Here is a 23,825-nt window from a genome sequence, read left to right as displayed (position 1 = left end):
TCTTAAGTCTGAAGTCTAGACTAAAAAAGCAAGAGAGACGGGGGCAGGGTGGGAGAGAAGATCATACAAAGCAAGGCTGGGTGTTCCTCTCATTTTCTTTGACAGGGCTCCCAGATCAGATTAGCAGTTTAGAACTTTAGAATGGAGCAAGCATTTTGAAATGGTAACAGTTCTTTATGAGATCATTTAGCCTGTTATTAGAAATACAAAGGTTGCATTACAGCTAACAGAAGAGCTTTTGTTAAACAAGTGTGCTTTACAACCTGATCCTATACATGGCTGTTGAAAAGTAAGTCTCACTGAGTTAAATGGAGTTTACTCCCTCACAAGGGTGCATAGGATTGCAGTCATAAAAGTGGCAAATTGTTTGTAGAGCTGCTAGAAATTAGAAAGTATTGTAATCTGAACAGTGTTCCTCCTGCCCTTTTCTCGTATTTTAGTTATTATAGCTCACACAGCGATGCCAATTGAAGAAGTGTTTGTACAAGCCATTCTAAGCATTGCTGCAACTCCTTCAGCCTGCACAAGAGGCATTGAGAAAGTTGAGGGACCCTTAGCATAAACAAGGACTGCACTGTGGGTGCTTGTGGGGGGGTGGATCCAGAAACCAAAGGGAGCTCCTCCGCCCAATTCCCAATTCCCCTGCTCACTCCCTCTGCAGCCCATAGTTGCTAAGGGCTCCTTGGTTCTCGACAGCACCTGTTCAGCAGGTTCAGGGGGTTGCAGAGGCCCCGATAATTACTTGCATTATGCTGGCATCACTGTGTATGACAGTCAGTATTTTTAACTTATCCAAAACCAGTATTTTTAACTTATTCCAAAACCTGGTTTCACCATTAATTCTGAATTTTTAGAAAATATATCCTGGACTACACGGTTTTCAAATCCTGAGGGCAGAGTATCAGTGACTGATCATGAAAAATTCACATCTCAGAAGTAGACATGAGAAGTAGACCCAGAAGTAGAAGTAGACCCAGAAGTAGAACCATGCCATCTATGAAAACCCATGCCATGTGTTTTCATAAATGAGTTTCCATTTATGAAAGCCCATGCCATGAAAGAGTTGTTAGCTTTTATGGTACCACAATACTCCTGGTTCTTGGGAGAGAAAAAAAGTGATTCTTTATTTTTGTACTAACATTTGCCAAAATCCATGCTTTCCCCACATTTTTGGATTTTATACCAGAAAAATATAACTAATTTTCACTTCTAAACAAAAAAACTGCCTATTTGTTTGGGAGAGGAAAAAATCAACTTAAAAGCAAAAGGAGGAAAATTGTCAAAAGCCAAGGGGTAATCTGCAATCCTAAACACACTTACTAGAGTAAGTTCATTGAACTCAACAGGACATAATTCTGAGTAAATATTTTTAGGATTGTGTTATAAAAATAAAAACAAAACCATCATTCCATATGATTAACTTAGATAAAGTTCAAATAATTGATATATTAGAATGTATTGATGCAGGATTAAACTGATATTTGTTCTGAAAGTGTATCTAACATTGTTGCAATATCATGGTGGGAAGCTGGCTCACAACCGGCAAGTAGAAATAATGATGGCTGCTTAGATAGGGCAACATATAAACACAGGCCTGTAGCCAACCGGAGGGGGGGGGACGGGGGACAAAAGGGGTTTTTATCACCTTAGCTGCTCTCCATTACTACTATGAATATTTATATGCACATTACACTACAATATAGTAGTTTAAAAACTGTTTGTAAAAACTGTAGGGAGGGCTTGCCTTAGCACTCCCAGCTATGGGTCTGCCATACTCTGCACTACAGCCCAACCATATATTTATTACTGCTAAATGGCATGTTTCAACACAGAATGCTTTTTAGAAATGGACTGAAAGAACCCTATTAGCTAGGCAGCCAGCCTTATCTACAACTACTACCCCACAGGAAGTTTTACTAGGCATTTATGTATCATTTATGTAATACTTCTCTATGTAAACCGCCCTGAGCCATTTTTGGAAGGGTGGTATAGAAATTAAATAAATAAAATAAATAATTAATAAATTTGTGGAACAAAAGAACCACATACTTCTGTAAGCATCCCTATCTGGTCAACTGGAAGCAATTCCTACTCATCATAGGCAACCAGGTGAGCAATTATTTACCAGACGGATAAAATATGGGGGGGGGGGAGACTAGATTCAAGGCATAATTAAAGATTTCAGAAAGGTTATCTGCCTAGCACTGGATGACCTACAGTTCAACCCTATTAAGCAACTCTATCATGGGCATAAAAAGCTACTACCCTGAAAATTCCTCTCACTATAGTATTGCCATGATACAATTACCAATGGTTAAGAACATAAGAGCAGCCCTGCTGGATCAGGCCCAAGTTATCTAGTCCAACTATAGCAGAGTCTCTGCTACAGTTTAACAACTATAGCAGAGCCTATACTATCCTCACTTAACTTCACAGCTCCGTAAATATTTTTTCCAATCAATTACTATTTATTTTTACCCTGGAAACATTCATTTCTTAAAACATGGCAACCCAAGTCCTGAAACTTCTGTCCCATCTCAAAAGCCTCCACTAGTTCTGTACCCCTGGACCATCACTAGGTCGACTTATTTATTATTTATTTTTCTATGTAAACCGCTTTGAGAACTTTAGTTGAAAAGCCATATAAATATTCGTAGTAGTAGAACTGTGCAACAAGCTCCAAAGAGTAAGAAAATAAATAAATAAAAAGTTATTGGCGATTTCAAAGACAAGAAGTTACCTGTCTTTGATATTAAAGTAAAAGTAAAGTGTGCCCTCAAGTCAGTGTAGACTCCTGACAACCACAGAGCCCTGTGGTTTTTCTTTGGTAGAATACAGGAGGGGTTTACCATTGCCTCCTCCCATGCAGTATGAGATGATGCCTTTCAGCATCTTCCTATATCACTTCTGCCCGATATAGTACCAGCAAGGATTTGAATCGGCAACCTTCTGCTTGTTAACTCAAGCATTTCCCCGCTGCACCACTTAAGGTGACACTTTGATATTAGATTTTCATAAATTGATATTTTATTTTCATGGCTGCCGCAGATATTTTCCTCTGTAACCCCCTCCTGCCAGTCATTTTCCCTATGATACTATGATATCATAGTATCATCATATCGGGGTGGGGGGGAAGAATTAAGCACCCTCCTCCTGCTTGTCACTTCTCCACATGTCACACCCTCTTTCTACACGATTTTGCAGATGTCTAGCAGAATCCTAGACCTCCATTTCAGAAGTACTTCTAAACTAGAAATTGTTACATGAAAAAAAATTAAAAGCAATGCACCTGGTGCATCTTTCAAGTTTTGAAAAAAAATCATTGGTAAATTCAAGCTTGCAGAACAGGATAATTTAAAAACAAAATCTACCACAATCTGCTACAGTACAACTTTCTTATACTAAACTTCAAGAAATAATGCTGATTTGGAGAACAATGAACACAATCTCCTTTGGACTATACATCCAATATGTTCTCCACATACTGACAGATAACACATTAAGATGATTGCAACATGGTATATAGAATCATGAGGCAGGAAGACAAAAATGATAATTTTTTAAAAACACAAATGATTTTTTAACATTTCAGCTATAATGCATTTCTTTCTTTTTAGAAAAAAACCTGGTTTAAAATAAAATTAGAACTATATGCAAACATCTAACCTCTTAAAACTGAATTTATGCTCTTATTATGAAATGCTGCTTTCCATCATAAAGAGCAAACCGCAGAGCAAAACATCTTTGCCATCATCACAAAGTGAAATAGTCTGGGTACTTATACACACATGGACAAATGTATTGGTACCCCTCCATGAAAAAAGAAGAACCCACAATTGTCTCTAAAGTAACTTAAAACTGACAAATGTAATTGGCACGCAATTGGTGTATCATGGCTTGATACGGGGCCAGACATATGTGGGAAATGAGCACAGGTGTCACCCACCAATCCAACTGCGGGATTTACTCCTATTTTATATCTAGTAACTACCCAATCTCTGGAACTGGCTCCCCAATACTAATATACATACTTATCAAGGAACATGATTATTTACCTTCCATCACATGGAGATAACTGATCTGCCCCATAACTACATTTATGTGTGTTGGAGGGTAGAGAGACAGGGCAGTCATATGACAAGGGGGGGGCGTGGAACAGGCAGAACAGTACAGAAAGAAACACTGGAAAGAAGAATCACCTTCTAGTTCCAATACCAAACAGCATCTGTCAACAAAAATTGGTTGTAGGCTGTAGGCAAAAGAGATACTCTTAGAACAAAAAAATCTCTTCTCTGGGTAAAAAAATAGCCAGGCTATTGTCATAATGAAGCAACATTAAGTCAATGGATTGTATTCCAACCATGCCTTTCAGAGCACTTCTGTTTGCACAAGAAGCAGATTTTCTACAGTATCCCTCTTCCCTCTGCAGTCCCTCATGCTACATGCCACCCTGCTCAGGATCCCCCAACCCACAGGAGCAAATTGTTGAAAGGAGGGCACACAGGGGGCTGAGAGAAAGTAGGACTGGCAAAAATCACCCCCTCCTTGTGCAAACAGAAGTGCCTTCCAACACAAAACAACTTAGAATATAACCAAATGTGTTTTTATGGCCATAGCAAGCAATTAGTATGCACTTTTGTTTAGATAGTATTTAAACTATGAACAGATTTTATAATTTCGAGCCAGTGATTTAAATGAGCCTTTTGCTTGGCAATTTAAAACATGATAAAATTGCTGCTTTAAATCAATCCACCCTGAAGTAATGAGATCTGGTTAACTGAAGGAAAATATTGGAAATATATATTATATATACACAATGAAATCCTTCAACATTTTTGTTGGGAATATTGAACTGAGTTTGAAACATTTATTATAGGAAATCTTTTCAACAGACTATTCTTTGCCATAGGACCAAAAGGATGTTTCACTGACTGATTTCTAAAACATTGTATCACTAGTTATATTTATTATTGATACTGATTGTGAGATAACCAAGTTATTTATGGTATCAACATTTCCCCTCATATGTAAAAAAAATCAGTTCTCAGAAGGCATAAGCATTTTGAATAAGTGTAAGGCTTTTTTTTTTTTTAAGGGAAGCTGAATATTAAAATCAACCAACTGTCTTAAATTTCTGAAATATCTGACCAGAAGTCCCAAACTGCCACCCTCCTGCAAATGCTGGCCTACAACTCCCATTATCCCTGGTTACTAATCATTGTGACTGGGGATGATGGGAGTTGTAGCCCACCAGCTGTAGGGCCACAGTTTGAGACCCTTGTTAGACAAACTAATGGAAGTTGCCCAACTGGCAACTAGATGGGCCAAGAGAATACAATAATTGAACTTAAAACAATTTAATTTGCTTACAGTCCATTGTGACCATATTATTTTAATTCTATGGGAGCAGTCCTGGTTTGACCTTTAAACTCCATGTCTTGGGTTCAGCACATACCTTAGAGAGTGCCTCTTCCAATCTGAGCCTTCTCCTCATCTTAAGACACTTTTCTGCAGGTTCCTAGTTTCTGCCAAGCAACATCTGCAGAAGCAAGGAACAATGCCTTTTTGTGATAGTCCTAGCCCTCTATTACTCTCTCTAGGAGAAACCTACCAATATCATTCATGTTTATAGATTGGTTGATGAAGATCTTTTTTTAAATTTCAGTGCCATTTACTGGACAGTTCCATGTTTTTATATACTGTGCTTAATAATTGCTTGGTGGGTTGTAATCTAGTTTTAAAATAGTTCATTTTTTTAGAGTAAGCTGCCATCATTTCATATTTAAAATAAGGTAAATTTTTAAACACACATGCCCAATTGGGTGGCTACTTATAGAAGGCTGGGCAGAAGCTATGTGCCATTGTTTGAACGACTTGGTCTTAAGCACAGCCACTGGCATGCCAAGTAAACATTAGATATATCCCAATTTCTATCCAGTATGTCCAGTTGAAGAAAATCTGGTGCAGGCTTAAATTCTGCTTCAGAGATAAGTTAGGCAACTTTTGGGGAAATACCTTGTCCAGCACATTGGCAAACAGAACCTTTGCTAATAATCAGTATATATAGGATCATGCACCTTTGCAATAGTCCCCCCCCCCACCCCAAACTGGATTCACAGCAGAAGCTGGTATGCCCATGGTTGTGCTTGTGTACCCAGTAACCTAAAATTAATGACTCACATAGCAAGAGGGGGCACCTGCTCTCCTTTTGAGTATTTATTACAATGCTGTTTTTCCACATCCAATGTAAGCACCACACACCTAGTTGTGCTTACATTCCTAGTATGAGGAAATTTGAAAAAGAATGCTTCTTTAACCATGGAAAGATGCAAGAGCCCAAGACAAATTATATTCTCATCAAGATCTATTGTGCACCCTACTGAGTCAATATACTTTTAGAGGTGTATGGGCAAATCATCAGTCTCTGCACTTTTGCTCCAATTTCCAAGCTATAAATCCTCTCTTTCCTACTAGCCTCTCAGCCTAGCAAACATATCCACCCTTTTCTATGAGAGGCTTGAGGAAGAAATTCAGAGACCAGAGCAAGGCACAAGTATATTAATTCCAGGAGATTAAACAAGAAGAGCAATCCTAATCAATCACACAAGCATTTAATTGTAGCTTAACTGTAAGCAACTTAGTTTGAGGCCGAAGTTATTTTTTTAAAGGTAAACACATCCCTTATACTGCATTCTTTCTTCATTGCATTTCCCCCCACTGAATACAGATACATATTTGCTTTCATTGATTTCAATGGAATTTACTCCCAAGCAAATTAGGATGCACACATTTGCTTTTCTGTTTGAATTAAAGAAAAACTGTTATTTTACCCTCATCCCATACAATACATTCACATGGGTTAAGCACAACTACCATCAATCAGAAGGACAGAATTAAGGTAAGGCAAGATGCACAACACAGTGACCAATTGAGATGCAACACTAAACCAGAGTTTTGTGTTATATGTACAGGTCTTGTGCCTGTGTGCCCCTCCTCCCCATGCAAGGGGAGAACAATCAAAGTTTCCATTTGTAGTTTGGAAAGGACAGCAATCTCTCATTTCATCACGATATGAGAAATTCGATTCTTCAAACCAAAATTTATTAAACTAGAATCAAACTGTGGTTTAAACAAGCCACAGTTTCCCATATTTGGACAAGACAGGAAACTGTGGCTTGATCCAAATCATGAACAGAAACTTTAGATCTCCTTCTCTCATGCATGGAACACAGAAGCCCAAGAATTGAGCCTATTCATATTTCATGCACACAACACTAAGCTATTGTGCTGACAGTTGGGGCTGTCTGGGGACATCAAGAAGCTTACCTGACCATTCAACATAGATTAGAAGGAAGCAATGTCAAGAGCAGCACAGGGAGAAGCAGATCAGCAGCAGCATAACACCACACCAGTTAGGAGCTGTGCAGATCTGTGAGCTGTGCAAGAGGCTGGTCAGCTCTTGGACCAACCAGGGGAGAAGCAAGGGAGAAGGAATAGCCAGGGCAGAGAAAGGAGGAGTTCCTAAGGGGTGTGCAGAGTGCTCAGAATTCTTTAGTTCAGAGCAGGGTCATGCTGAGGACACAGAAAATCCCCCAAGTTATAGCCGTGGCTCACAGTAAGCAGCAGGCTGTGGGACCAAGCACAATGACTGGGGTGGCTGAATTCCATTTCCTCCCAATCTGAAGCATGACACAGGCTGGAAGCCCTCAGGGAAGGTTCACAGTGGGTTTTTTCATAGGAAGCATACCAGTGCCTGACACATACTTTAGTGGTCTGTCTGAACTAGGCCACTATTTTATATTTTTTACTAAAGGAAAACAAGTAAGAAATGTTTCAAATGAAGAGTTGTATAAATGTACAATACCTAACAATGCAGATTTTATCTCTGATATAGACATAATTTACAGGTAAATACTACTAAAAGTCCATTATCCTACTCTGCTGCAGAGTGGCAGGAAAGCATCTTAGGCATGGACATGGTGGAAGGGCACTTTATCCCCTAGTTGACCCTGATCTCTGTACCAGAACAGAGAACATCAGAATTGCAACTCTGACACTGGAAGAGCCTGAACAGCGTTCAGGAACACCACAGATATGGAGGAAGGTGAGAGAAAAGAACAGGATGAAGGTGGAATAAGCAGCAGACTGGGGCAGCTACAATCCCTATACAATCCTTTAGAAGTGCATTCTAAGGTAATGATGCGGCGCCATTCACTTAGTACTAGTGTAGAACTGTACTGGCAAAATCATTAATGAGAGTCTTTCTGAGAGGCAGGTGGGACATGAACACTTTTGCCCAAAGCAAGATGTCATCCTACATCACTACTGCTACAGAAGAGAACAGGATTAAGGCTGCATGTCATAATATTCAGAATGTAGTCTGGAACATTAAACACAGCAGAACCTGAATGTAGTTTTGCCAAGAAAATAACCAGCAAGTTGATTAAAACATGTAACTAGTCAATATGACAAATTCATTGAATGTATATAGGCATACCCTCCACAACTATTTGTCAAACAAACTTTGTGCTAATTCATTTACGTCCTGACTCATACAAGACAAGTTTCAGTGGAAATAATATATTTCTACACTTGCATAGGGACAGTGTTCTCTCTAATTTTTTTTCATCTGTGTGTGGAATGAGTTTTGTTATGAGCTGCAGTATCAAGGCAGTGTGCGTGCATGTGCATTCGGAATAGGGCCTTCTTGATTCTACCTGGACAGGATCTAAAATTAACTGAGGGGACATCAAAAAACTTGTGAGCGTGTGCAAATGTGCACGCCTTAGAGGGAACACTGCATAGCAACATAGGAAGCTGCCTTATACCGAGTCAGACCATTGGTCCATCTAGCTCAGTATTATCTACACAGTGACAGCGGCTTTGTCACCAAGGTTGCAGGCAGGAGACGCTCAGAGATGCCAGGGAGGGAGCTTGGAACCTTCTGAATGGAAGCATCATGCAGGTGCTCTTCCCAGAGCAGCCCCATCCCTAAGGGGAATATCTTACAGTGCTCACACATTTCCCATTCAAATGCAAACCAGGGTGGACCCTGCTGCTTAGCAAAGGGGACAATTTATGTTTGCTACCACAAGACCTGCTCTCCCTGCACAAGACTAGCTCTCCTCTCATGATGCTTTCATGTAGCATCTCCAGACCAAATGCTACATGCTGGCATCTGCATGCTTGCATACAGAAGGTTCCAAGTCCCCTCTCTGGCATCTCCAAGATAGGGCTGAGAGACACTCCTGCCTGCAATCTTGGAGAAGCCACTGCCAATTTGTATAGACAATACTGAGCTAGATGGACCAATGGTCTGACTTGGTATATGGCAGCTTCCTATGTTCCTATGAGGGCTCACAGCAGTGTACCCATGTTATCTTCCTAACAAGTCTGAATAGTTTGGCTGATGATAGCCACATGCAGACTTAATGCTAATACCCAAAAAGTGGAGTTAAGCCTAAGGTTCATATGACCCCCATTTTTCCCCCAGGCAAGAGGAAGGAATTAAAAGCTTGTACTTTAGAATAAACCATTTTCCTGTTTACACTTTCCCAATTTTGGACTTAATGGTAAGCTGTGATTTATTCTAAACCAAAAGTGTCTGTGTACTTCCAATCTCCTCTATTGTGCACAAAGCAGAGGGTAAGGTGTGCATGTACGAGCCCAAGGCTCAGCTCAATTCTCCTTTCATACAGTACTAAAACATGGTTTAGAGTTGCATCTGTATACAGTCAGTACCTTGCCCAGACCATTCAGAAAGCTTTAAGGCTGAGTGGAGATTGGATCCTAAATACACACATCTTGCTGGATACAAGGATCTACAAACACACAGATCTTTTAAATAATCAATGTCTGGGATCAGGGCCCTAAAGTTCAGTCCCTCCAGCCTTCAATATAGTTGGACCAGTGACCAACTCAAGCCAGCAATGGTTGCAGCATATACAACCGCAGATGTTTACTGTGGCATTTAACTTACATAGAACTGTTTAGCAAACTCAAAGGGCATTCAATAATACCACCCATGCAAAAAGCCTACTTATCTGGATGGCAACAAAGTGGAGGTCTGCAGACTAAGAAAGTGAAGAGCTAAGATCTTAACTGGGATCTTCTTAAAAAATGACCAGCTCTTAAAAAAAAAAAAAAATGTCCCATTTGTTTAAACACATTACCAAAGCTGTGTACTTTTAAAATGGTCCATGTTACGTGTGATTAACAGAGTGACCAATATTTCCTGCCACTGAACTTTAACTAGCATAATACCAAATTCTGTAATGCAAGAGATGTTACAGACAGAAAAATAAGGAGACTGAAGTCTCCAAGAAAGCACCATGGCTCATTTAATCCTTTGGTCATCAGTTCTTAAACGCATGTAAAGCTAACAATCTCACTGCAATGCAATAAATGTTACTATGCGTGCATTTCATCTTAAGGCAATGTTGTGACTGGATTGAAATAATACTATTTAGTGCACAATACTTCACAGTGATTAACATTTTGCTTGATATAAATTTTATTTAATAGCCAAGAGTATTTCATAAAAGCCAGTTAAAGATAACTCACCACCATCCCTCTCTCTAACTCTGTGAGTATGCATGCTTTTAGCTTTACTGTGTCCAGTGTTGTCACCATATTTGTTTTCTGGGCTATCAGATCGCCGCAACATTTTATTTGGTGGTGAAGGGTCTGTGGTGTCTCGCATCTTGTCATGCCGGTGATCACCACCACTGGGGTGACTCTTGGATGAGTATTTAAGAGCCTGCAAAAAAGTAACAAGACAATGAACACATTTCTAAATCGAGTTTTTGCATCAGAGATAGAATTAACAATAATCACTTTTATCCTCCAGGTTTTTACTCATAATACAATGTTTACATAAGTAATGGGATCCAGAAAGCGACATCAGCTCATGCAAAGGGCTTGCATCAACCTGGTAGTGTGTTACTCCCCCTTTGACCATGCCATATCACTAAAGTGATATTGAAACATCCCTCACAGCTTTAAAAGCTATTTGGGAGGGTTACTATCCAGAAACAAGTCTATAGACCAATGTTTCTCAACCACCGGTCCGCGGTGCTCATTTCGCTTCCTCAAAATGAACATTATCCAGCAATGAAGGCTGCCTGAAAATGAGCACTGGAGAGCTGCCCGGAATGGTTTTTTGGAAAGTGCGTGGGGGTGGGGACCCCCTTACTAACTGCTCGTTCGGGAAACTGCGCACAAATAATGTACCAGCCCATGACTCCAAAAACATTGAGAAACAGTGCTCTAGACCACCACCCCCGCCCAGTTCAGAGCTGGCGTCACAATTCTTTGCATCCTAGCTAATACCTAAGCATTTCACAAAGTTAGTTGCAAACAAAATTACAATCTTTCACCCCAATCACTATTTCAAGTCTGTTTCAGATCTCTGAAACCTATCTGATGTAATACATCTGGCTTAGGGTGCTCATCTTTGATCAATTGAAGGATCCTTCTAAGTCTTTTAGGAGGCATTAATTGAAATGCCTTGATCTACATATGCAGTAAAGTTTACCATAGTTTGTCCTTCTGTCCTTCCCATAGTTTGGGAAACATATCAGCGGGGATTCAAACTGGCAACCTTCTGCTTGTTAGTCAAGCATTTCCCCACTGTGCCACTTAAGGTGGACCTTCTCATCACTACAACAATTTTTTAGAAGTATTTATCATCATATACAAGTATATTGGTAACACTACAAAGACTCCAGGCATGTGATACTGGTTTCAAAGACATCATCTTCATTCTCCTCCTCCCAATTTTGAAATTCTGTCCTTCAGAATCTATAAAACTTTAATCAACTGGGACATTACTTGAGTCTAATACTTGTGACCACTCACTTAGGAGGCAAGGCTGGCTGTTATGTGGTTTAAGAAAATCCCAGCTTCTGCAGAAAAGGGCCAGAGTTCCCATGAACTTTTCAGGGGTATGAACGATATTCAAGAGTTGACAATGGAAGGGGGACAAAACCTACATGTATTACAACTGCTGCACAGGTGTTTAATACCACTATCACCACACAGTGTTAGTGGCCTTCATCAGCAGCTCTTTTCATCTGAATGTTTCCACAGTTCGTTAACTTTAGACTGACTGTCACTGACTGTAGACTCCAATTGTCAAAGTTTACTTTATACTTAATCACTTAGGTATAAAAAAGCAATGTCAAGTAACCCTATTTATGCCCTCAGTTCTCTTGGGAATACCATCCTTTTTGTCTGTAGGGTGATAAAAAGGAAAAACTGCAATGGGTTTTTTGCCCTTTATCAGAGTAGATGGCCAAATATCGTCATTAGTTCCTCAGTTCAACACTAGTTTACGCATTTAGGGAGGGCCTGAGGAACCGGGATTCCCTTTGGGCTTTAACAGAGTATAACCAAAGGCCTAGAAGCTAGGCGGCTCATATTTCATCTCCCGTGAAGGAAGGAAGCCTTAGCGAGGCCCTCTTCGGACGTTAATTTTCACCCCCTTGCCGCTATCTCACCCGTTTTCACTGGGAGGAAAACACCGTCCACCCCGCTGCGGCCCGCATCGGGCCTAGGCCTCGGCTTCCCTGCCCCGCCAAGCGCCTCTCGCTGCCTGGCTCAGGCCCGGGCGTTCGGGGGAGGAGGATCAGCCTCCGCCGCCCGCCCCTCCTCCTGCCCCCCTCCCGGGCCCTCCGCGCGCGGAGCAGCAGAGGGGGAAGCGGGGGGCTCCTCTGCGGCCTACAGCGGCGGCCGAAGCCTGCGCTCGAGTAGTTTTGCTCGCCCTCCCACACGGCGGTCGCCGCCGCAGGGCCCTATCGGTGGGGGAGTGCGGCGGACGAAGAAGTCGGTACCTGGTAGGGCTGCGAGTCCCCCTTGCGGTCGTGACAGCTGGAAAGAGAGAGACAGACGTTACGTTAGCGAGCGACCGTTACCAGCCGTTGGGGGGGGGGGGTTAAGAGAAGAGTAGACGGGAGGGCGGAACGGAGGGGGGGAGGGAGCAGGAGAAGGAAGGGGGCTATTTACCCATCATTGAGTCTTTGCTGTTTCCTCGCATACATTACCATCAATGCCCGGCCTGTGTGTGAGAGACTGAGGGGACCAGGAGGGCGCGGCCGGGCCACGGGCGCCGCCGAGGGGGGAGGGGGAAGCAGCGCTCCGACCGGGGCCAGGGAACAGGAGGAGGGGAAGGGAGGGAGGAGAAGGAGGGGCGGCTCAGGCAGCTCGGCTGTGAGGGGAAGCCGCGCTCACGGGCCCATCTCCTCTCCGCACCAGCCAGAGGGAGAGACGCCGCCGCAGCACACGCACGCAGAGGAGCGCGGAAGGCGACGGCGACAACGACGTCTCCGCCTCCGCCGCCACTGCCCGCCTGCGCTCGCCCTCCGTTGCCTCCTCCCCCCTTCGCTACTCCCAACACTACCGCCGTCCGGCTACATCCGGGAAACTCGGACGCCGCCGCCTTCGCTTAACGTCGGTGGTCGTCGGCTCTTTCCGCCAAGGCAGCTCCTCCTCCCGCTGCCAGTTTACCTCCCACCGCACTCTCGCAGGCCTGCGTCCCGCCTCCTCCGCTCGCGAGCCCGAGACGCGCGCTCTTTCCTTCGGGAAACATCGGCGATTTCCGTCATCTGCTATAAGCCCTTGATAGCGAATGTTGCCTGCGCGCTCCTCCCTCTTCGCAACTCTCACTTCGGGAAGTGTCGGTTCTTTCCGTAGTCCACAGCCCAATGTTTAGGACAAGATCGGCTCTCCCCTCTCCTGCGCTCGCGGATTTCGACTTCGAGATCCATCGGCTATTTCCGTAACTCTTCTACTTAAAGAAAGAAAACTTCCAGCGGAAGAATTCCCGCCCACTGATTGGCTGAGGGCACTTCCCCCCCCCCGTTCATCCTGCTCCGGTTGAATGAAACCCGCTGCTGGGAGAAGTGGTCAATTGCGCGTTCTGCCACTGACAAGTAAAGTTATCGGCGCGAGAGTAAATTTACATGAGGTGGGGGAGAAGAGAAGCGTTTAGCGTGAATGGGTCATATGGGTCTGCAGGGTATGGAGAGAACGGAATTTGGTGGAACTGATCTCCCGCGAAGTCTTCTGGCCGGTGGCCAAGTGAGGGTGTTCACTCGGGGATGATGCCGTAGTTCAGTGGCAGAGCATCTGCTTTGCATGGTATCTCCAGGTAGGGCTGCTAAGAATTCTTGCCTGAAGCCCTGGAGAACCTCTGCCTGTCAGTGTAGACCAGGCCTGCTCAACTTAGCGGGGGCCCCCCATTTTGGACTACAACTCCCATAATTCCCATCCACAGGGGCCAATAGCCAGGGATTATGGGAGTTGTAGGCCAACATTTGCAGGCGGGCTAAAACTGAACAGCCCTGGTGTAGACAGTACTGAGCCACATGGTCTGTAGTGTTTTTATTGTATGTAATCCTTTGTTGTGAGCTGCCCGGAGAACAATTTGTTATGGGGCGGCTAAGAAATAAAGTTTATTGTTATTATTGTATGACTCGGTATAAGACAGCTTCCTATGGTCCTATAAGTGTACTACAGTGCCTCATACAGTTCTGTGCACACTTATTGGAAAACGAGCCCTGTGGAACTCGAGGGAGTTTCTTGAGCAAGCATACATAGTATCGGGCCACGCCGTGTGTAATCCTACGCCCTGTTACTCAGGAGTAAGCGCCACCCAGTAGACTGAATCCATTTGAACTCTGCGAGTTGCTAATGTTGCTTTCGAATAGGCTGGTGCTTGGCTGTGGGATGGGATGATGGGAAAGGAAATGAGCGACGGTTCTCGCCTGCTCTCCTTAGTAATAGGAGCCGTGCGCGATCGCTTTCCCACCTGTCCCTGGCACAACAGCGGCTCAGAGCCTCCCTGTGGTCTCCGCCCCGATGGTGCCTAGTGGCTCGCCTGGGACACTCCTCCTTCGGATTCGGAATGATCCGCAGCGGCCGCCGTCTTGCAAGGATGGCAACAGCCAAGCTATTCTGGGAGGCACGTGGGCAGCCGCCGTGCTATTCTCGACCCTGGAAGAACAGCTGCCTGCCTGCAGAGAGGCAAAGTAGGGCGGCGGGTTGCCTTCTCGGTAGGGCGCTGCCGCCACCTTTTCTTTCTTCTTTCGCTGGATTGCCGGGGAGTTTTAAGGCAGAGAGAAAAGGGATGGAAGAGGAAAGCAGAAAGGAGGAGAGGGCGGGGCAGGTGAGGGGGAGGGCACGCAGAATACCTTTAGAGGTGTGCAAAAGAGAGGAGGAGGTACAATCTTCTCCTCCTCCCTGCTTGAGAAACTGCACCTGCCAATATTAGATCTATCTGTGCCACTGCCCTAACTCTGTTTTTCTTTGCATCTGTTCACCCTTGTGAGAGAAGGCAGTATGGGGCAAAAAAGAATGTAAGAAAGAAGAGTACTGCTGCTAGGTTAGGCCAAGGCCCATCTAGCATCCTCTTTCCCACCAGATCTCTGCAGGAAGCCCATAAGTAGAGCCTGAGGGCTGTAGCCCCTCCTGCCCCTGTTGTTCCCCAGGAATTAGTTTTCTGGAGCCGCCACAGAGGGTCACCTAGGTAATTTTGGAGCCTGGACCTAAAGGCCTTTGGAGCTGCCCCGCATCCCCCCCCACTCCCCCACCCCCACAAATTAAGAATCATTGTGCTCTGTCAGGTGACTACACCACCTGGGGCAGACTGAAGAGGATTTGGGGGCTCCCAGGGGCTGTAGAGGCCCTGGACCAGCCCCAAAGTCCAGGGGTAAGAGCACCTCTCTGCCCCCAGGTTGACACTGAACATTGGATCTTCAGAAGCTGAAAAAGTGAGAGACTGTGGGCAACATCCACACTAGTTAGTCATGGCGTAAAGGTAAAAAGTGCCGTCAAGTCAATTAAGACTTCTGGCGCCCACAGAGCCCTATGGGTTTTTTTTGGTAGAATACAGGAGGCAGGGGTGTAGCAAGGTTGGAGTGGGCCCAGAGACAAGCTTTTAAAATGGGTCCCCACCGACTGAAGCTCAGCTCATGAAGTAAAGAAATCTTAAATGAGGCTGAATAGGGGGTAACAAAAAGCATATATCTCCTATGTGCCACAATAGAACATCATCCTAATTTTTTTAAGGTTTTGTAAATTGTGGACGATACAAGTCATTTAATGGTACTAGAGAAAGACATGCTGTTCTGGTAGCTCCAGGTCTTAACACTCACATCAGTTTCGGAGGATGAATAAAACTGAAGGAAGCCCGGGTGGGTGCACAGCTGGGGGAGTCAGTCATAGTCTGGGAAACATACCAGCAGGGATTCGACCTGGCAACCGTCTGCTTGTTAGTTAAGCATTTCCCCCCTGCACCACTGAAATAAAAGAGACAAGTTAGTCGTGACTGACCAAAGTCTTATTAATTTCAGGTGGACTTGATTATGACTAACTTAGAGGGGGGTGTTGCCCTGTTATCGGTTGTTATACTAAACTTGCATCATGCTAAAGAACATTCTCAAAATGTGAGGTGTGCCTTCCCATCAAGATACAGACTGTTGCCGGGGTGGGGACAAGCTTCCAAATTACTGTCTTTATTGGACTAGCCTGGGGGTTCCCAACATTGGTACCCAGATGTTTTTGGACAACCATCATCCACAGCCAGAATGGCCTTAGACGATGGTTTCCCAACTGGGCTAGAAGAAAGAATGCTTTGCATTTCCTCCAGTGGAAGGAAAACAAGGGTAGCCATTGGATCTTCTTTGGACTTGCAGTGTAAGCATAAGCATATTTCTTCAAAAGAAAGTTCCACTGAATTCTTCCTAGTAAGTGTGCTTAGGTTAGCAATCTTAAAAGTGCCTTTCTAAATTGCTTTTCACAAATATATATGGCGAGCAGGAATTGTAGAGGTAGGGAAGCAAATGCCAAATTCTCTGCGACCTTAAACCTGACAATCTCTGAAAAAACTTTTTACCAGATTTGTAAGCCAAAAGTTTGAGTCAATCAAACCAGGTACACGTTTTGGACTCTCAGACTAAGCTTCTTTTCCAGACTTTTCCTAGCAAGGGGTGTGTGTGTGTGTGCGCGCGTGTGTGCAGCTAGATAGCTAGATAGATATTCTCTTCCAAGCTAGCATAAATATATAAAGTAGCTTAATGGCCCTATCACAGAAGAAAGGGAGCAGGATACTGATTAATAGAAAAATACATGGGATATTGTGGAAGGAGAGGAAGGGCAGAGAAGGAAAAATACACTCATCTGTTTGTTCTCCCCTTTTTCTCCAGAGTCCCCGTTTCTGTTGCACAAGTACAAAACTTCACTTTCTTACATTCCCTCCCTCTGGATTGCAGCCACAGCCATACATACACACTCATATACTTGTGCATTCTCAGAAGTACATATGCAGAAAACCAGCTGTTTCTGTATAAGAACCTTCAGTCATGCTCATACACATTCTCATACTTACACACATAAAACACACATTCTTATTCTCCCCTCTGTCATGGTGGGTGGAAGATATGGAGCAGAAGGAAATGTTCTCTGTTTCTCCCTCCCACCCCCACCCCAAAGGAGCTTCACAATCAGCACTTCAGAAACTCTCTTTTGAGGCTGCCGTTAAGGAGTACTGATTATCTGTTTGGGGACTAGGTCTCCCAATTTTTAGGGGGTAATAGGCAAGGTCAGTTTGGCACTCACTACTTTTGGCAATGGTGCTACATTTGGTCACTACCAGTACTGTATGTCTCCCCCGTTTGGGTCTTTGATCATCTTCATGAACTAATCATGGTCTCAAAAATACATATCAGTGCCATACAGCAGATTATGTGCCCGGTCCTCTGCCCTGATTATCTGTGCTAGGATGCCCATGCATCGGTTTCTTGTAAACATTTTGATTCCACAGGATTCTTCCCACAGGGACTTCATTTAAAGATATTATGGTCTCATAGAGTCCCACTCCTTCCACTTTCCTCTTGTTCGGCTTCCATGAAGGAACTCTGTAAGCTGAGAAGCAGTTCTGTGTCTCATTGATATCAGTGGAACTTACTTGCACATAAAATGTTTAGCAGTCAGAATGTAAATCTGAGAATGGTGACTTGTCTCATGCATTCATGACAGAACCAAAGAAGTACTATGTGTTATTTGATCTATGCCGTAAGAATGGGATGAATGTAAGAGCTATTTCAAAGGGCTTGAAATATCAGCAGCTCAGTTATGACTTGGAGAAGCCACGATTTCTTGCATTTCAGGCTAGAAGAAATTCAAGGAATGCTGATGTAGGATCCTCAGAAATCTTAAGATGGGTTTCCTTAACAGAATGTTGTTCTTCCATTATTTGTCTTTTCCTTGCACGTGTGTTGACTTTACATAGTGTTGACCAGAGAAGTTTAGCTGTTTTTCTTTCTTTTTTTAATTATTTAAAGGAAAGAAAGGACAGGAAGTTGGTAGTGAGCACAACCAGTGCAAAGAGGGAGCATTTCCTTCTCCTCGGAGAGTGAGCTCAGGAGGATGACCCATCAGGGAGCAGTTCTGCAAGGTTACAACAATGAACTGGTGAAGTCTATTGAGGACCTGTGTGTGCAAAGAGAAGAACTGGACAAACAGATCCGGCAAGCAGAAGAGGAGAAGAATAAGCTCCAGGGTGAAATTAAAATGCTCACAAAACAACTGGGGCACGTTTGTGAAAGCTTGACCTGGAAAAATGCTGCGTGCAAGGAACTCGATATGGTTCTTGCTGAAACAGAAGTGGCTTATGAGAAGATCTTGGAAAGTTCTAGGATGCTGCTGAATGTTCTGAAAATAGAAACTGGGAATTTGGACAAAATTATAGCACTAAAAAGTAATGTGCCTGAGGGCATTCAAACATTTGGGCTCCCACAAACCCAACATTAGGCTTGGTCAAATGTTATATAAGAAATATTGCCCTTTGATAATCTTCTATTGATGTCTGGATTAATCTATTTTCACCCATAGTGCATTTAAAATCAAGGAAGCAATAAACAAGTAAAAATAAAAGTGTTTTTAAATTATCCTAAAATCATTGTAGACTTTGCAAGTACTAAACGTGGGGCCTACTAATGTTCGCATGTACTAAATGTTGTCACTTGGTATGTTTGTAAATTTTTGCACATAAGTGAGAACTAAATGCAATAGATTTCACATCAGCTTAGCTTTTGGGTCCTGAATGACTTATTTTCTTCAACGTTTTCCCCCTAAGTAAACTGCTTTTGAGATTTTTATTGTTGAAAAGCAGTATGTAAATATTGTTAGATAAATAACAAAAATGGTTAAACTGACACCTGATCTCAGGTCTGATCTTACAATTTGCTACATCAACAAATCGTAATTATAAAATAAAATAGGGTTGTTCCTATGGTTGGCTGTATTTGTGCAATATTGCAACATCCAACACTATTTTGGAGCTGAAACCAAGTGTTGGTGTTTAAATGTTTGACTCTTGTCTCAGTCATTTCTAACTGGGTGCTCTTGGAAGCAGCAGAGGAGCATATGATATTCAATACTTTCTTAATTATTTGGGTATTTTCCCTGTCGGAGCAAATCGAAAGGAGATCTTAAACTAAAAAGTCTTATATTACTTTTAGAAGATATTCAGACTTTAGGCAGATTCTAGCGAAAGGAAGTTCTCAGTCAAGGGTATCAAAAGTTTCTGAACAAGGTCTGATAAGAGCAGCAGCACTGAACTTCCTTTTGATCTCCGCACATTGATTGAGAAGACAAGCAAGTATGTTGCAGCTCCAATCAGCTGCCTGCTGTTCAGATTTTTACTGGTGTCCCCTAAGCGTAAATAGGTTTGCTGTATGTTGACACTACTGGGCATGGGGACTGAGGAAGGGCCACCAGCCTAGATTTGCTTTAAGCAGAAGGATATGTGTGCAAGTCATTTAATGGGCTGGTTCTTGTGACCAGAATCAGGTTAAGAGGAGCATCCAACCAGTGATCTTTCTAATTCTTTTCATCTGTGTGCGGAATGAGTTTTGTTCTGGGCGGCAGTATCAAGGCAGTGTGTGCACATGTGCATTCAGAGTAGGGTCTTCTTGATTCAGCCTGAGTGGGATCTAAATTGAACTGAGTGGGCATCCAAAAACTTGTGAGCACGCACACATGCACACGCCTTAGAGGAAACACTGGTTCCAACCCTCGAGAAATGGTTGTGTGTCAGCAAAAATTGAGGTAGGAGGAGGGGGAAGTGATCGTGGGCTAGCTCCAATCTGGGTAGGATGACACTGGATGTGCTGTTCCTCCACTGTTGCTACAGTGATGGGAACACAAGGTGGGGGCAGGGTTGGCAGGACTAGCACACAATCCTCCTGTCTCGATTTTTGCTGACACATGGCCGTTTCTCAGGAGTATGCACGGGGCTTGGAGCCTGGCTGAATGCTCCTACCCTACCCAGCTGACTGTGAAAACCAGTCCAATATTTCATCTAGTCCAGGGGTTCCCAACCTGTGGTACTCCAGATGTTGCCAAACTACAACTCCCATTATTCCCAGCTACAATTTATTGTGACTGGTGATGATGGGAGTTGTAGTCTGGCAACATACAAATACGACGCATATCTATATAGTACTTTTCAACCAAAGTTCCCAAAGCAGTTTACATACAGAAATAAATAAATAAAATGGCTCCTTGTCCCCAAAGGGCTCACAGTCTAAAAAAGAAACGGAAGAAAGACACCGGCAACCGCCACTGAAGGGATGCTGTGCTGGGACTGGATAGGGCCAGTTGTTCTCCCCCTGCTCAATAAAGAGAATCACCACTTTTAAAAGGTGCCTTTTTGTTCAGTTAGCAGGGGAGTACCAAAGGTTGGGAATTCCTAATCTAGTCTCTCAAACTTTCAAGGGGTGAGGGTGCTGAGCATGGGCAAATTTGGTTTGTTTTAATTCAGGGAAAATACAGAACAAGTAAACTGAAAGATATTTATAACAGCATAAAGCAATCTACATCTGGAGATAACTGGCTAATTTTACAAACATTACAAAGAGTCCACTTAATTGATAAACTTGCCCTATTGTATTTTCTTTTTCTTTCATGCATCTATAGTTTACTAATGTGATCATCATGAAAGCAAAGTCTCATGTTTTCTGGAACCTTCCCCACCCCCCATATGTGGTATTAAGGGCAGCTTTCAATATTTAGTGTACAGGATTTGTATTCTGTACAGCATACATATTTAGTGTACTAGAATCTCATATGTTAAATATTTCAGGCTGCTGATGAAGCTACTAGTGGCTGTATGAATCCTGACTATTGTGTTCAGTGGGGCTAGGATTGTAGCCTTGGAAGCATTTATTTCAAATAAATTTCAGAGAACAGCAGCAGCTAAAAACTTCAGGGACTGAAAAGCAGAATTAAGGTTAGCTGCAGCAAAAATTCTATGTTCCATTCTTCACTTTTACTTTTCTTTCTGCTGAAATTTAGAAAGAGTCCTCATTAACAAAAGGCTAAAGTGCAAGTCAGCATTCAGAGAGCTTGTTTCTTCCCTGTCTCTGGCAATGCTTCCTTTCAGCAGCAAGCCAGCAAAAACATGCTGAGCTACTCAAATTAGGCTGTGGATCAAACTAGCTTATGGCCACACAAACTCAATGTGATGCAGATGGAGAGAGCACAGGGCGTTTTCACATTCACACTGGCTATTTTGGAAGGGCATTTTGAAACCACCTTTCATGATATTTATTTATTTATTCATTCATTTATTCAATTTTTATACTGCCCTTCCAAAATGGCTCAGGGTGGTTTACAATTAAAACCATTAAAACCATAACAGTTAAAACAGAAATATAAACAATGTAAAACATCAATTAACAATGTAAAACATCAATTAACAAACAAATCGAAACAATTTAAAAAACCCTGAAAACCAGGTTACGGCATTAAAACAATTAAAACTAATTAAAAACCCTGGAAGGCCATGCCAAACAGATAGGTTTTAGGGCTCTCCTGAAGGTCAGTAAAGAATTCAAACTGCGGATTTCTGCTCCTGCACGGCCCAGGAGCAGCTACAGAGAAGGTCCACCTCTGAGTCACCACCAACCGAACCGGTGGTAACTGGAGACGGACCTCCTCAGATGAACTTAACATGCGGAGGGGATCATGTAGAAGAAGGTGCTCTCTAAGATAACTCGGTCCCAAGGTGTTCAGGGCTTTAAAGGTAATAAGCAGCACTTTGTATTGAAGTGTCTTGGAAGAGTAAACATGTAGTAAACATTCCTTTAACCAGGGCTCTTCTGGAACTGCCCAACAAATGTCAAGGAATGAGTAGCTGGCTGGCCATAATCTCAAATTCACAAGCCACTAGTTTTCACTATGCCTACAGTTCCGGAAAGAATGAAACGGCTGAATGAAGGTGTGCATCTGTGGGCATTTCTCCCTTCCACCTCTACAGAATCTTCCACTTCCTGCTTAGGATCGTACATGAAAAAATCCTTTTGCCCCACCACATTGCTTCATGCAATATGGACCACAATGTGGACCACCAAGTCCAGAAACCAGAGGTTCTCAACAAGCACATGCTCCCAGAAGGTATGTAATCTGCATCCACCAACCAATGGTTCCCAACCCATCTGCCCGGGTTTCTACTAACTTTCTCCACCCAACTTCAAATGTTGATTCCAAGTGGAGGAAGTTGATAGAATCTTGGGCAGACAGTTCAGGAACCACTGGTTGGCATGTTCACACAACATGCCGGCCAGGAGTGCTTCCTCACTGAGAACCTTCGGTTCCCAGCCTCTGGACTCGGTGGCATTGATGTGAAACCACCCTGTGAAAAAACTGTTGGAATCGAAGGACTTTGCGCTATCTCATGTCTCAGTGACAGAGGGGGACAGACTAGTGAGTCAGAGGGCTAGAGAGGTCAAAGACATTGGTCATCCCTTCTCTACTGCTCTGACACTATCCCTTTGGTATGTAGATTGCTACTCTTAGGGACTTCCTGCCTGCCTGCCTGGCCACTTCCTCTTCCTTCTCCCTTCCCTTCCTTCTCCCTTGCAATGTGCAAGCTCCTCTCTCCCTGCACCATGTGTGCAGAGATGCAGAATCCATTTGCATCCAGCTAGATAGATAGATTAGAAATCTTATCTCTCCACTTTACTATCTAGAATGGAATTCACTAATAAATACTCCCTATATTGATTTGAAACTATGAACTGGCTCCAAGTTATTTTACTCTCAGCATACACGCATACCTGGGCAGACTCCGCTGTGTTGTGCCTCTGTGCACTCTGCTATATTAGAAGGGTACTTCTTACCAGAGAGAATTCTCAGCAAAAACTTGGTACCAGTTGTAGCCCAGCTGTCTGGTTACACCCTCTGTGTGTTCACAGACATGTCTCTTTCCATCTGTGAAATATTGTGTTATGGGATCCTTGCTTGCAAAAGCTTAGATATTAAAATTGTTTCCCTTTTCAGAAGCATTTCAAAAGGCCAGTGTCTCTCAGGCAAGCACTTGATCTAGACTACACAGATGGATTATAGATTCACCGAAGCATAATCAAACTGTAGCTACAATATCCTTTGGAGGCTTGAAATCAAATAAGATCTCCATGAAGATGACCACAGATGTTCAGTGTTTATTTCCAAAAGGGTAACGCTGTCTCAGAGAATCATATGGCTAGAGGCTGACTTTGCAGCTGTATATTTTTACTCACAAGAGATAAATATTCTAGATAGTCTTCTTTGCAGACTCAACAACAACAACAAAAAGTGGCAATTAAAAGTTTGCATGCTGTGAAATCTTGGGGGCTCAGTTTTGGCCTCGGAATTATAATGAATGAAAGAAAAATGGATTTTTCCTGCTATCTGAGCTTCTTAGTCTATTGGAAAAACAAGCTGTATTTTTCAAAAAGCATATCACCCTAAGCAAGCTACATTTATGTTTAAACAACTGATTT

At 43.1% G+C, this 23,825-nt stretch overlaps 2 protein-coding genes across 5 annotated transcripts in view; one reads left to right on the top strand and one right to left on the bottom strand.

Moving 5' to 3' along the window:
* Positions 1–13,677, bottom strand: part of WAC (WW domain containing adaptor with coiled-coil) — a 92,806-nt gene extending 79,129 nt beyond the window's left edge. Inside the window, exons 1-3 of one of the 4 annotated variants that reach the window (XM_053260184.1) lie at positions 13,507–13,677; positions 12,834–12,870; positions 10,564–10,759 (exon numbers count right to left, since the gene is read on the bottom strand). In XM_053260184.1, coding sequence (XP_053116159.1) covers positions 10,564–10,759; positions 12,834–12,870; positions 13,507–13,604 — 331 coding nt within the window. In that variant the 5' untranslated portion in view covers positions 13,605–13,677. Of the gene's footprint in view, positions 1–10,563; positions 10,760–12,833; positions 12,871–13,005 lie in introns of all 4 variants that reach the window. The other 3 variants (XM_053260180.1, XM_053260183.1, XM_053260181.1) reach the window with 3 other exon arrangements.
* Positions 13,678–18,341: 4,664 nt separating this feature from the next.
* Positions 18,342–19,291, top strand: LOC128329290 (microtubule nucleation factor SSNA1-like). The gene has a single exon (XM_053260185.1). It carries the CDS (start codon positions 18,427–18,429, stop codon positions 18,808–18,810), a length of 384 nt encoding a protein of 127 aa, XP_053116160.1. The 5' UTR covers positions 18,342–18,426; the 3' UTR covers positions 18,811–19,291.
* Positions 19,292–23,825: the final 4,534 nt, after the last annotated feature.

The sequence above is a fragment of the Hemicordylus capensis genome, chromosome 6, assembly GCF_027244095.1.
Source record: "Hemicordylus capensis ecotype Gifberg chromosome 6, rHemCap1.1.pri, whole genome shotgun sequence".
Classification (NCBI taxonomy): Eukaryota; Metazoa; Chordata; class Lepidosauria; order Squamata; family Cordylidae; genus Hemicordylus; species Hemicordylus capensis.
This window is presented reverse-complemented; position numbering and strand designations above follow the sequence as displayed.